At 36.1% G+C, this 15,608-nt stretch overlaps 1 protein-coding gene across 1 annotated transcript; it reads left to right on the top strand.

Annotated features, from left to right (window-relative positions):
• The first annotated feature begins 15 nt into the window (after window positions 1-15).
• Window positions 16-15,125, top strand: LOC139721843 (complement receptor type 2-like). Its single transcript, XM_071633162.1, has 8 exons — window positions 16-178; window positions 6,187-6,279; window positions 8,318-8,515; window positions 9,338-9,520; window positions 9,841-10,053; window positions 10,712-10,794; window positions 12,442-12,562; window positions 14,923-15,125. Exons 2-8 carry the CDS (start codon window positions 6,219-6,221, stop codon window positions 15,123-15,125), a joined length of 1,062 nt encoding a protein of 353 aa, XP_071489263.1. The 5' UTR covers window positions 16-178; window positions 6,187-6,218.
• The last annotated feature ends 483 nt before the right edge of the window (window positions 15,126-15,608 follow it).

Raw genomic sequence — 15,608 nt, 5'->3', positions numbered from 1 at the left:
GGCTAGAGATAATCTAGTTTGGTTTACTCTTCTACTAGCTCTCACCCATTCAGATCACATCGCGCTCTTCCCGACTTCGGAATAGTCATTGATATCTATCGTTGATATCAGACGGACATTTTCATCGGAATTTCTGTTGAAATAAAGACTCAATTCTTCTGTTTCTACTGATACTTCGGTAAGCGAGATCCTTATTATACACTTTTTCAAGTTTTTATCTTGCAAGCTACCAGCTAGTCGGTACTGTGTTAGAAAATATTCAGTGAATGTTCCTTTGTAAACATAGATATCCTGTATTCGCAATTACATATATGTAATGCCAAGGTATTCACAATTATGGCCTGCGTAGATGCAGATATTAATAACGAGATTTTATGTGCTTGATAACAGGCGTGAACATAAATCAAACCATTTAATTACTTCTAATTTTGCATTATTTTCCACAACGACACAGACTTCAGCAATAATGTATATTACAATCTTTACGAGACATGAAGCAGCATTTACGTTACCAATGGTATAACATTGTTTGTACAATATTGTTATAGATGGCAGGGACTAATGTACAGAGAGAGACCTAGGTAATGGCGTGCTAAGTGGTCTCCCGTGTGGATTAAGCTTTTCGTTTGTATTGATGACTGGTTGGTGTATGAAATATTCATTGTTGATGACGTTCTCAAAGGGTTTGAATTAAAAAGAATTGTGATTGTAAATATTTATCGTCTCGAAATATTTGATGTTGAATCAGCCAAAAAGCACCTGAAATATGGGGTGATTTTGATAATATCTTAAATAATGATGATTTTTCTTGAATGTAATTAGTACTGTCAAATGACTTTATTGGTTTTTTTTTTAATAATGGCGTTAACTTGTTTTTGCATTCAAACTCTTCATGATTGATTTGAACCTTTTGTATTACTACAAAAGATTATTTATGCCCAGCTATAAACACAATTATACTTCAGTTTGTACATAAATAATGGAAAAATGTCCATAACCTGTCTCAAAGTTTGTGGATTATCATTGCATAGCATTTTTTATTCTTTTCAAATGAAATGTTTCCAATCATACGATGTAAAAAGAAAAAAAATTGGTAAAAAGTGACCCAGTGTAAAAATAATAGCCCTATGATTCATGCACTTCAATCAACTTCTCAGCATTATTGTCAAACATACATTGTCACGATCAGTTAATATCAGTAAAAATATCAGTAAAAATATCAGTAAAAAAGCTTTTATTACCGTAAACTTCGAATAATAGACAATATAACCGAATTAAGTTAGTAAATTTTATTTCTGTTCTTAATCCAGTTTTACAAAGTACGTATTTCATACACATGATATTCATGGAAGTATCATGACAATCTCCGGTATAGGTTTATAGACATCATAAACAATTTTTTTTAAAATTTGTTACATGGAATTACTTTTGCTCTTGATATTTTTGTCGCACTCGTAGGTCCGATGTCAACATAATATGTAGCTCAATATATATTGACATAGCAGTGGGTTATATCGCAGAGCGAATTAACTGAAATCAGTTTACCATATTCATAGAATGTATGTGAAATATCAGAACTCTAAAAGCCCAGCAAGACAGCATCGCGTTACCATCATCACACAATCAGAATATGATCTGCTTACAGAAATATAAGTGTTATGGGTATAGTGTGGTTTGCTTTGATTTAATGTTATATGTTGTTGTGGTTTTTTTTTTTAATCTGTGGTTTTGTTCCATTTATTAATAAAGGATAATATCTTTATAAATCTGTTAAGAAAAACAGATTTGGAATCTGATTGAGAAAGTACAAGTTTCATCGAATTCGGGCCAGTGACCTATATACAAAACGTGTAAAAACAAGATTATCACAAAGAAGCCCTTGAAGCATATTTACTATTGTAGTAATGATGTTTACAAAATTGGACTATTTTACGAAATCTCTTAGTAAACAAAAGAAGAGAAATAATCTCCGAAATCATCATAATAAGAAAGTGACCAACGATAGTATGAGAACAGTGAATACACTCAATAAGGTCTTTGACAATATGTGCCAAAGACGTGGAAATAACATCACGTCCTCAGATGTACAATTTGATTTTATGGAAACATCTACCCAAACACAGTTTGAACTGAAAGAATTATCTCTTGAACTTGTCAAACATGAGTAGCTCAATATTAGTTGACAAAATGTAGGCATTGATGGTTCATTGATCACGGCAAACGTTGCATATTCCAACCGTTTGAAGAAAAAAAAAAGTTCTATCGTGTCTGTAACACCAATGTTTAAGTATCAATGATTAAGTATCAATATTGGTAATTTTATCACCAACACTACAACAAGTAATACAGGGACTGTGTATATTTATACTCGAACGCAAACACCTTGCTATCTTCCTAGTAGTCTGGTTTATAGGCCATCGCATTCTGCAGCAACGTGTGAAATTCAAACACAAGAGGAGATCGTTATTTTGTTGGAAAATGTGAATAAGCTATATCTTATATACAGGGAAAATGTTCTTGAAGTTAAACAAAGCGTTTGATGTTATTCCTCACAGTATAAAATTCTTTAAAACATCATTATGGCATTATAAGTGGGTATAATTGGTTCCAATGTTATACTGTATTTAAGTATATATTATATATCTTCAAGATCATTTCAATTTGATTATAGGTAAGATGCCATATAAAAACATGTGATCTGCACTGTGGGAAACTTAAATATCTCTTTTTTATTCAAAAAGGGGAATATTAAATGAGGTACCTACAATTACGTAAGATGATGTGATATTAGAAACTGCTGATAATGCTGTTAAGTACCTGGAAGTAATATCACATTCACACTTACTGCGGAACGATCATATTTTGTCAACGTCTTGAACGTAGTAAGATACCTCGAGGAATGGAATATATTCGCCACACTGATTGGTGTTGTACAATGTTTGGGCAAGCCGTTCAAAACCAACTTATAATAATAATAATAATAATAATAATAATAATAATAATAATAATAATAATAATTGTTTTGGATATAAACTCCAAATTTTATTGTCCAAGAATGGAAATTCATTTTGCCCAATTGATCGTGGGCCCGGCAGCCACTGAGCAGCGCCAGATCGACGTTGCTCTAACCTTTTCAACTGTTGAACGGCAAACAAGGTAGCAGCAACTCCCATCTTTTAACGTCTTTTGGTATGACGCGGCCGGGGTTTGAACCCACGACCTCCCGATTGTGAGGGCAGCCGCTCTACTCACTGAGCCAACACATCGGTACAGCCAACACATCGGTACTACATATAAAAGATGCAAAAGATTAAGGGGTGCAGTATTAAAAAGTGCTCTATTGGTACTGGATGCTAATTTTTTTTTTTTTACACCCCAGTGATGATGCTATAGCCGCAACATTAAATTGTCATAATAGAAGAATCAAGTTAAAATACTGCATACTCACCATTAAAACTCTTCATAAACTGATACCAACCTATTAAATAACTTTTGATATTTTTTGACCAGTTACAAAACAAGATACTCTCAAAATAGCACTTTGATACCTTAACCGAATACCGAATGAAAAAAAAAAATAGCCCTCGTTGTCATACAGTTAGTTCTCTTTTTGACAGGTTTCCTATGGCAGTACATTTAAAGAGTTTGTTCGCAAAAACCGATAAGTCCATATTTGCCAAATGGAGGTATTTGCGATTAAAGGTCAAGAAAAATAAAGAGAACAATAAGAAAATTTTTGCTTCTTTTGACCACAACTTCAAAACTGTACTTTTATATGTAGTGACCAATATATCATTTAAAAAGTTTCATTTTGTATACTACTCTGTAAAAGTGGTTTCTTTCGCGGTGGTTTTATTTTCGCGCTTTTCGCGCTTTGAGGTGGAACCGCGAATTTAAAATCACGCGAAAATGTTTTGAACTCGTAGCTTGTACAACGCTTTCATTACCAACCGCGAATTTAAACACACGCGAAAAAGTCCGCACCGATGGAAACCGCGAAAGTTTCTGTACGCGAAAGAAACCACTTTTACAGCACTTTATGACAGAAACCATACTTCAAAATCTTCAAAAATGGACTTATCGGTTTTTGCGAACAAACTCTTCATAAAGCTGACTTTGTCATTTCATGCATGTAAAATGAAATGTTTAAAATTCATTCCTGTGATTTGATTTGTTTTTCATGAATCCAACACTGTCAGTCTTTTCACTTTTTCACGTAATTTTCGGATAATTCCAAAGAACCTTTATTACTCCCCTTCTTTTCATTTTCGGATGAATGAACCTTCGGAAAAGAGAACACCTTTTTTTTCAATAACGCGTGCAATAACATTCAAGCACTGAGCCGCAATTTACTCTCCCCTAATCTGGATTTTATAAGAAAAAAACATAAAACCTAATAGGTATACGCATTCATAGAGTAATTTCATACCAAAACATAATGACTTTCCAAGAGTGATGGCCCGATATCTATTTCTTGTGGCAGCGTCCCTTATCACCATGGGGGCATTTCATGCAGCGTTTTGTCCCACAACTTTGCCACCCAGGTCGCCGGGCAATATACGACTAGCGTTGAGCCTTGCATTTCGCAAATACACTCAGCAAAAAAAGAAAGTAAACACTTTTTCGAGATTATATTTCTCATATAACATTTGGCTAAACGTTAATGTATTATACACCATATTACAGATAATTTGATTGGCTGTCAACCCGGTAGGTCAACAAAAAGAAAAACTTTACACATGATAGAACACCTTTGTTTTTCTCTTCCAGGGCACAAAAGTAAAAATTGCAAAACTGAGCAAGTCGTCATCGATGCGTAGGCGCTCTTCCATATAACAATGAGAACAAACAAAAATTTCACGCAAAAAGCAACATGAATCAACTTGCAAAAATAAACCTATGATTCATATGATATCTTAAAAGCCCAAAAGATCAATGAAGGCTAAAAATAATGGAGGAAAATGAAGAATCTTTTGTCAAAACTAAGTTCAAATGAAATAAGAAAAGAAGCAATAATTAACAAAAATGACAGAAATTTAAGTTGTTTCTTTTTTTCAAATTAGAAAATTGTCAGTGTTTAGTTCTTGAATTTGTCTCGTGAATTCTTTAAAAAAATGAAATAGAAAAAAATTATGTTCATTTAACCATGTTTATGCATATTACTCCCCATATCATTTGAAGTTTGAGTTAACAGAAAATTTTTATATTCCCCTTTACTTTCCCACTTTGTTTTTGCTGGAGGTTATAAAGAGATAAAGAGAAAAAAAACCTTATTTTTGCTATTTCATTCATGTCTTTCATTGTGTTAAACTGGCCTTTTGTTGTCATTGTTATCGTGAAGGTCATTTGCAAATGAAAGGCAACATGTCAATTTTTGCAATTTTTACTTTTGTGCTTTGGAGGACAAAATCGAATGTGTTCACTCATGCATAAAATTTCCTTTTTGTATTAACCTACTAGCTTGATAGGCAATTAGATTACCTTTAATATGTTATATAATACATTGATTTTCATCAAAGGTTTCTATGACAAATATGAACTCGAAAAAGTGTTTACTTTCTTTTTTCGCTGAGTGTATAATTCTTTCAAAGCGAAAATGCTCGTCACAACAATGAAAGGTATGAAGACAAAAAGAAGATCCAAAACTTTTGCTTGAAACACCTTTTTTTTGCATCGACATTTCACTGTTCATGTTGCACTACCTTGTGTAAAAAAAAATGCATGATGATGGCATTAGAGTAGGTCAATCTTTGTTCTACTCTTTTTTCTTCTGCCTCCTCTTTCTCTTTTTCGATTATGTTTTTTTTTTCATTACTATAGCGAGAGGAATCAATACTTTGTCGAATAAACATCAACATGTCACTTCGACACGAAAGGAATGCTCATATACACAACACAAATTGACATAACAGTGCTCAATATTACCCCCATACACTTCGCAAACAATAATTAGCCTTCAATCAACCTTCAATCAAGACAACTTTGTGTTAGTGTTTTCGTGTTGCAGACAAGCGACAGTAGTGGCAGCTGCCTCGATATTGTATTTCTTGTTTTTGCTTACAAAATCACAACTTCGGCCTTTGCAAACAAGGCATTTACTTGCAATTTTTCCTATTTGTTTATTTCTGTGAACATAATGGCAATTAAAAAAAATCAAAATGACCAATTACCGATTCTTTCATCCAGCGGGACGAGAATCGCAGCTTCACCCTGTACATATGGGGACGTACGTGGCGCTCTTGCTGGTGCTCGCCGCACTGGCGTTGGGGCACGGTGTCGGTGAGTTTCCTCTAAAAGTTAAAAAGGTTTTCATTTATTTTACTCGGACAGTTCAAGCTTATAGATTAATCATTTCTTACTCACACGAATAAAATACACACAAAGAAATGATATTTAGTCGTTGAGAAGCCTTACTCAACGAGATGACGTTCAACTGAATGACATTCCATAGAGACCGATAATGACAATCTTTTCTGTGTCTGGGACTTTGGAGAGTGTGTCATCAAAAAAAGAAGAATGCTGATTACATCGAATCATTATTCATTTACACCAGGGAGGTCACCTCCCTGTTTACACTGAATTACCTTTCCTTTTTACCCATTTACCTTTTAGTGTTGCATATTTTCATATTTTCTTCCAACTCTTAGTGGAAGTCTTAAATCATAGTTATTGGCCAAATTTAATTTAAAAAAAAAAAATCTGTAGACAACTAAAATTCAGTCAAACAATTTTAAGTTTTCCCTCCTATCAGAATAGACTTTACTTCAGTGATTTTGTTGTGTTTTTTTTTTTGTTACTGCTGCTGCTGCTGATGATGATGTTGTTATTGATATTTAATATTATGGGGTTAAAGGGATGGCATAGTAAGTTTTCGTTGAGATGGGGATTCAAGATTTGATTTGTGTGTCCAACACACTGAACTGGTATTCAAAGCACATAAATGGTTATTTCCTAAATGGTGGATGTGACACAGTAGCACACTGAAAAAAAGGCGTGGTGAAACCGAGACACCGCAACACAAAATAAACTGCACAGGTCTTAAAGGGACTGTACAGTACTGGTTGAGGTAGGGATTCATGTTTTGAACATTCCTAAGTGAGATAATGAAAAGCCTCTTATTAAATATGAAAGAGCATGTAATTTTAAGAAGGATTTAACGCTTACTTGATGAAAATTGGTTTTCAAATGGCTGAGATATTCAGAAAAGTGCTAATAATAAAAGGCGACATGCCCCAACTTTATTAGTATCTCTTTGTTTCACCTTGTTTTTGGATATCTCAGCCATTTCAAAACCGATTTTCATCGAATAAACTTTTGATACCCCTTAGAACTGCATGCTCTTTGACATCTCATAGAGTGGTTTCTGAATATCTCAAAAAATGTTAAAAGCTAAATCTTCACCTCGACCAGAACTGTACACACCCTTTAACGGGGTGGGCATATTATGTCTAATAATTTTAAAGGTCCTGTTTACCTTTGGGAGCAGTGATTTAAAAAAAATGTTTAAGATATCACATTATTGATGCATATGTGTAGGTCTGTTGTATCACAAAACATCCTACCATATATATATATATATATTTTTTTTTTTTTTGCAATAAAACCTAAAGTATAAGGAGATATCAGTATTTCTCTCATTAAACCGTATCTGTATAGACGGTTTAGTCTGGAATCATTTTTATTATAACTATTGTTCACATTTTGTGTATTCAACAATACTTAACATCGATTTTACGGATTCAAATTTTTACAGTGGTTGTTTATATCCCTAACTCACAATTTAGAACTATCTTAAAGCACTAATGCTGGGATATTGTTTCTTCTGCAAATGGTAAATTATGCCTTTTACCATCGTTCTGTCATAATGCTGTCATTTAGGCCGATATCTATGCTCTCAAAAGCTTAAAGGCATTATTTACCATTTGCAGATGGAAAAAATAACCAGCGTAGTGCGTCAAAATAATTCTAAAATGTGAGTTAGGGACAGAAACAACCAACGTAAATAATGTTATTCAGTATAATCAATGTAAGGTAATTATGCAAAATGCGAACAATAGTTATGATGAAATTGTTTCTTGAATAAACTGTCTACAGTTATGATTTATAAGAAAAATAGTGGTATCTCGTTATATTTTAGCCTTTATTGGGATATTTTCGAATGTCGTAGGATTTTTTTGTGATACAACTGACCTACACAACAATATGCATCAAATCACTGCCTACCCAATGGTAAACGGTACCTTAAAGATATTTGGTTCTTTGTTCGCTTGATTTAATGTTTGGGTGGTTGTTTTTTTTTTTGAATTTATTTGAAAAGAGGGCACCAGTTGTCTGCGACCGAGGCCATTGCTTCACGGCAGGTACGAGTACCAAAATTCCTCATTTTATGGCGAAGAATATCTGCCGGTGAATTTCGTTGTGAAAGTGCTGTGCAACCCTAACACGCAACTCAACGGAGACGAATTCATCCAGTGTCAACCCAACGGACGATGGAGCGGGAGAGCCGTGTGTCGAGGTTTGTTCTGCTGCCTTCCAGACTTCTAGGGGTGACTTATTCTTTGCCTTAATGTTTTTGTCGGTGTCGTTGCTGATGTTAGTAAAAGACATACACCCACAACGTGCATGGATGACCAATAATTGAACCACGAACTAAGTTTGCTGAAAAAGGTCAATTTCTAAAATTAATGATATGCACATATATTGATATCCATATTGATGAATGTCCCCTTAGAAATAAAAATGCTCGGTCATTGAACGTTGAAGGTCCTGCCCCCTTTTTTTTCTTTGCTTTATATAGAACGGGTTGGTTGTTGTGTTCATTGTCGACAATACAGTGATGAATCCAAAAGGGGGCGCACGACCCCACCCCCTTTATTGTTTGTTGAAACAATGGAAAATACATGTAACAAGAAGTGAAACCTGGAAAAGGCACCAGAAATATTTTTATCCCCACCCCTTTACGGGGAGGGGGGGGGGAGGCAGTGGATCCGCCCCTGCAATAACAGCAAATTTGACTCATTTCATGAAGGGTCTTTTCAGATATCTTTTTTTTCTGACAAACTGCCTTAAACTACTAATATCTTTACATCTGACATGTCTGATTGGCCGAGAGCAAGTTTATTAGAAAAAAAAAATGTCCGACAAAACGCTTCATGAACTGCCTCCCCTCCTCCCTCCACCCCCCCCCCCCCCCCTCCCCCGGTTTGAAGCCTTCCAGTTAAGGAATGTGCAACTCAACGCCTGGCAATGACAGTCTTTCACATTAAACGGTTCTCCTACCTTTTGCTTATACATGTATTTCGAATTTAATTCTGCTTTCTGTCTTGGTTTCCTAAAGCACCAACGATTTGCCCGCTACCAAGCCAGATCGAAAACGGCTTCATGCGCGTCCGAGGAAGATGGGCCGGTGGTCGAACGGTGTATCGGTGCAATCCAGGTTTCTATCTTCTCGGAAGAGCGATGGCGACCTGCAACTCCAATGGGGAATGGACTTATGGTGGCGATGAACCGGAGTGCGTCCGTGAGTGTACCGTCATCATCTCTGTTAATGAATAAGATCGCAAATTTTGCTTCAGGGAAGTTTAGTATACACTGGTATAGGAGCATGTAAGAAAACGTGATATACCTTATTATACAGTCGGTGTTTCTTGGCAGTGTGATGGTGTCACAACATGAATAACAACACTGGACAAGATTTTCTCTGAAAGGCATGGAAAAATCAAACTGGTCTTGCCCTATATAATTCATGAATTTTGCAAAATTGAAATTTGGTGTAAGACTCCAGCAGCAATCTTTCGTTTCCTTGAATTTGAACTGACTGGATGCGACATACTCTTATAGATCCCCCATCATGCCAGGCGCCGGAAATCGTTGATGGCCAAAACTTGACAGCAAGTTTGAGAGCTGGAACGGGACACGTCATCGGCGGTCTGTACACGGAGCACTCCGTGTGTGCTGCCGAATGCCCGATCGGTTTTGTGCCGTCACGTGACTACATTCTGACATGCCACGACGGAGAATGGGTACCAACAGGAGAAATCCCAGAATGCATCAGTAAGCACACGACACCCTCTCCCCCATCCCCTTCCCTTCTGTCCCTGACATTCGCATATCGTCAAACCGGAAGCCATGGTACAATGCACTCACGTTACAACGACCACGGTTATTACGAAATTCTCACTACAACGAAATCAACGTTCAGGTTCCAAAATTCCATGCATCATTATACACTTTACTGTTCGATTATAACGAAATTTCGATATTACGAAAGAAAACTGCTATCAGTTTTCTTTATATCGAAGCAGTTTTCTTTCGTAATATCGAAATTTCGTTATAACCGAACAAATAAACAATATATAGAGCGGATAAAGTTCCAGCCTGAAGTTTTATTTCATTGTAACCGAAACTTCGTTAAATCCGTGTTATGACGGGAGCGCACACACATGTATTAAAAGAGAAGAAAATGATCTTGTATATTGTATGTGTAGCAATACCAGTATACTAATTACCATGTTCACGTTGTAAATTCATATCACTTACTGACGTCTTAGAACTATTTCAAAGCATTATATCTGTTTATCCATCTGCAAATGCAAAATAATACTTTTAAATCGAGATTTCCACCGTCATTAGATTACACTGTCATGTACTACACTAAGGTCAAGGGTCAATCCATCTTTCTTCGAGTAACAATTTCTTTTCATTCCAAAAGCGGTCACTTGTCAGCCTCCTTCTCTTGAGCCCATACCACACGGAAGATCCGACGCCCAAAACCGAACGTACTTCGTCGGAGAGGTAGGTACTTTGTATTTTGAATTAAAACCTGATTATGAAACGGTGTCATATAGAGATATACTTGCAAACTCAGCTTGAAAGAACAGAATGATCGGTTTTAAAGGAGATCTCAAGATGATTTTCAGACTATTGAATCTAAACATCTATAAAGTTATTGATTATACTTGGCACAGAGAATTAAACCGAATTTATAGTGATCGGGATAAGTAATAAGAATTATTTCAAAGTTCAAACAAAAGACAGTGAACGAGGATGATACATAAAAGCAACTGCACCATAGGGATACAGGATTGGGTGCTCATGGAAGTAGAACAAAATTCCTTGAATATATTACTGGAATATGTGAGTCTCTTTTGTCATAATCCGTGTTCAGTGTAATTTGTTTGGGTTTTTTCAGATTATCAGATTATCTACTTAAGGATCTCAATAAGATTTATTCCAAAAATCTACATATGGCACTATCTATTTATGTGCTGCATGATGTAAGATTATAAAAATCGTCTTTAATTCCCCTTCAAAGAAAATGTCCACCTGCTTTCAAATCGGTATAACAGTAAAACAATTTTACTTTCAATGATCATGGCAAAAATGTCATGTATGCCTGACATGAATTAAGAATGGTATAAAGAGGGAATTTTAATCTTGAAATGTTTTCACAAAACTACGATATGCCACAAGGTAAGCAGATTAGATAGGCTGAACAAGTTGTCACTCCTAATTCTTCAATCTATCACTCCATCACGGCCATCGTCTCTGAAGTATCAAAATGTTCGTAGAAGTGGTCGCTTCTCAGAAATTAACCCTTTGTCATGTGTGTTGGGCCTGGTTCGGCTTGCTGTTAATTGGTTTGGTGAAAATATACTTTTGAAATACATTTGTATGCTGACAATAAATACCTGGTTTTAGTTTCGCTCCCAAACACAGTGCACAACATTACAATGTAATTTTTGGCAGCAAAATGCAACTCGTAGCACACGCGGCACAGTTTAAATATTGCGTATGATGTCAGATGGATGTGCTGGCCATACAGGAATAATCATTACATCATAGATTCTTATCCCAGTAAATTAAAATACCAGCATGTTTGTCGGTACGAATGAACCCCGAATTTGCTTAGCGGGCATTGTTCGTACAATAACATCTCCATTGTCATAGTTTATGTTAAAGGACACCTCTGGATGATTTTCAGTTTTTTTCGTTTGAACAACTTTAAATTAGTTATACTGAGGACAGAGTTTAAGAATTTGTGATAATTGGGATAAAGAATAAGAATATTTTCAAAATTTTGAACAAATTGCAATGAACAAGGATGATGACATGGCAGAGTCACCATAAGAATGCATGAGTTGGGGCTCAAGGAAGCAGAACAAAAGAAGAAGGCATGCATAGATTATACACAGGTGAACTCGCAAGCAAGCAGTATTGTAATGGAATTACACTGCTGCATTTTCTGAAATAATTATGTGAATCTCCTATGTCATCATCCTTCTTCAGTGTAAATTGTTTAAGGTTTTTCAAAGTATTGTATCTCTGCTCAAGAACCACAATAAATTTCACAAATCTATACATGGAGTTGTTGATTTATGTACTACATGATGTGAAATTAAGAAAATCGTCTGGAATGTCCCTTTAATATTTGCTAATCAGGCGGTGAGTTATCGATGCGATAGTGGATATCGTCTGGCGGGAAAGAGCTGGCAAGTGTGCAACCCCCGCAACAACAGAGATGTTGACGGATCTTGGAGCGATCGTGTGCCTAGTTGTGTGGGTAAGTTGCTGTGCGGGCTGCGGGCCAAAAATCCTTGGCCATATAAACATTATGCCTCACAACATGTAGCCTTCGTATAAGTCGTCAGCCAAGGGAATGTCATGACGAAATCACTAGAACAAAAAGACTAACAGGTGAAGGGCGTGGTCATCTGTCTCACATAATACGTTATTACATTGTCAGCATTACGGGTTCTTCATAGGGCAACAAGTCGAAAAGCTGGTATGTGTGCTTTATTCTATAGGTCATGATTCCCGAAAATACATAAAGACAGAGTTCTTGCAGGCGTAAACAATCCTATACATCATCAAAGAACAGAAAACAAACATAATAACAGTAATTATTCGAATTGAAGTATACAATCTTCTTTCAGTTTAAAGATTATGAATCAAACCTGACTGCTTGAAGATTTATTTACTTGTTGATACAAGCAAGAAGTACGGTAAGTGTTCTTTTCGAGTAAAGCATGTTGGTTTTATTTTTGCCACCGTAATCCTACAACAACTCAATCAAATAAGCTCAGATCACTGTAAACTGAATTCGAGTGATTTGGGCAAGATACAAAGAGAATCGTTCCAAGGAAAACCAGATCAAAGGCATTGCAGTAATAGGTCAGGATCAACTTATGTTGAAAGGAGGGCTCCGACAAAAGCCTCAACACGAATTGATGATGATATCTAATTCTTCCGCAATCTTGACTCGTGAGTAGGAACACAATGTGGAGCAATATTTGAGTCCCTGGCACATTTTCGGCCTATATGCACCCCGCCCTTCTCTCTCTCTCTCTCTCTCCTTACATCTCTTCCCCTTTCCTAATACTGTATTTGGATTATGAATCCTTCTTAAACAACGAAAACATAATTTTCATCTTACGTTTTTATTCTTATTTTATTTGATCTGATTTTCCTTGTAGCCTGCAATAACAGATGAACCGATTTTTTTTCTTCAGAATGTTCAAATACCTGTTCAAAAATCCTGTATTAGAAAATGTATGTAAACGAATTGAAATTACACGTAGCATGATTGTCTTAAAGTTACTTTAAACGATTATACAAGTGAAAGATTTTAAGCTCACCTGAACCAAATGCTTAAGTGAACTAATGTTATCATTCCTCGTTCGGCGTCTGTCATGCGTAAACTTTTTGTTCACAAAATTTGAAAATTCTTAGGGAGGATCTTAATTTGTTCAATAAATGGTTTAAGATTCCTCAAACTTGAAAGCCCCAATATTGAGGGATCTTTATAAAATGATCGTCTTCTTTAGAACCCCCCCCCCCAAAAAAAAGAAGAAAAAAATGACAGAGATTTCATATACAGTCTACACTATGACTTTATGAGTCACATTGGTGGCTGCACTTTTAGGTGTGTTAATGACAGATCCAATATGGGGGGGGGGGCTAAATTGGTGCCAAATTTTTACATTTTCATCTTCTTGAAAACCCCATGGTGAATATTCACGAAGGTTGACAGGAAGCATCCCTGTTGGGTGATAGAGGATTAAAAAGAAATGGACCCCATGCTTCTCACCCCCCCCCCCCCCAAAAAAAATGATGATAATAATAATACAAAACATGATTTCTCTTGAGCAAGTTAGTATATTGGTAACCCTAGTTTCAAATTTGTTCATTTGGTGCTCCCCCCCCCACACGCACACACACGGACACACACAACGTTCAAAAAAGAGAATCTTCGAAGAAAAAAAAAATGTTTACTATCAAAAGCCAGAAATACTCTGAGAAATTATGATATAAATGCACGAATGCACTTTCAAGTTTGTTTATTGAAAATGGGGGACAGCGTGTAGAGACGACTAAAATTGGGGCCTGTTTTCACATTTTAATTTTCCTCAGGAAAGAGGGTGGTATAATTTTGTATAACACTGGCAGATATCACACTATAAGAAAAGATGTAGATTTAATTGTGCACCTTTTACCTGTGTCATACTGTGCTTATGTGAGAACCTTTACGAGTGCAATTTTTCACCTTTCACTCAGACCAGTGTCGCAATGGACGCACCATTCTGGTCTTTGGTCTTGCGCTCCCAGTGTGACACTGGTATAAAAGTGAAAAGTTAAAACTATTTTTCTTAGAGAATTTTGCCAGTTGGAGATAATGGATACCACATTACCCTCCCGGGAGTCCCCCAAAGCTCACCAAGTGCAATGTTTGCTATGTTTTCCTTGGGTAATAGTCTGCTAGGATTTGTGGAAGGTGATGATAATAACGCTGTCCTAAGCGTCCTGTCGTCTATTCATGCTTTGAGAGATGCTGTAAGCGCAACTTCCATTAAGTTACATTTCTGTCTTACGGTTATGTTCCTTTTTTATTTCTATTTTTCTCATTCATTTTGTGGTTTGTAGTGGTCACGTGTCCCTACCCAGGACGAGATCATTTAAGAAATGGACACGTGACATTCTCTAATAACTCGATGACCATCGGTACGAAGATGACACTGAGGTGCAGTTCCTTGTACACGTTGTTGGGATCGAGCGAGCGGGTGTGTCAGGCGGATGGGACATGGAACGGCACGCTCACGTCATGCCACAGAGAGAGTGCGTATTAAAGGGGTGACAACCATTGGGTAGAGATTAGAATTGGGCTTTTAACTTTTTGTGAGATACCAAGAAAACACATATGAGATAATGCAGAGCATACCATCCTGAGAGCAATTTTGTAAAATAAAGCAATCGTAATATAAGGTGGGTCCTACCTTTTATTGCAATTGCTCTATTTTACATATGTCATTCTTTTCAAAACCAATTTTTATCAAATAAACATAAAATTTCGCATGTAATTACATGATCTTTCATATTTCATAAGTGGTTGTCATTATCTCACCAAAAGAAAAAGGTTAAAAGCTTAAAGTTAGGTTTCAACCTAAACTACGATCCCTTCAAGATGAAGCCTTTTTTTTTACGAATGTCTATTTGATTTAAAATGATCCTCATCTTTACCAGATTTGACAGGACGAGAAGACGATTGTTAAATTGTGATACAAACAGTGTTGATGAATTCTATTGTCCCTTTCAAATTTGTGTTAATTCAT

The sequence above is a fragment of the Diadema antillarum genome, unplaced genomic scaffold (genome assembly GCF_040938485.1).
Source record: "Diadema antillarum isolate AM-2024a unplaced genomic scaffold, OU_Dant_1.0 scf00000151, whole genome shotgun sequence".
Lineage (NCBI taxonomy): Eukaryota > Metazoa > Echinodermata > Echinoidea > Diadematoida > Diadematidae > Diadema > Diadema antillarum.
The sequence above is the reverse complement of the archived record's forward strand: the minus strand, read 5'-3'. Positions and strand labels throughout refer to the sequence as shown.

Bases quoted from the DNA above. Each gene is read 5' to 3' on its own strand.
- LOC139721843 (XM_071633162.1), top strand. From the start codon at position 6,219: ATGGGGACGTACGTGGCGCTCTTGCTGGTGCTCGCCGCACTGGCGTTG. The intron at 10,795-12,441 runs GTAGGTACTTTG...TTTGCTAATCAG, and splicing joins GAACGTACTTCGTCGGAGAG to GCGGTGAGTTATCGATGCGA. The intron at 12,563-14,922 runs GTAAGTTGCTGT...TGTGGTTTGTAG, and splicing joins TCGTGTGCCTAGTTGTGTGG to TGGTCACGTGTCCCTACCCA.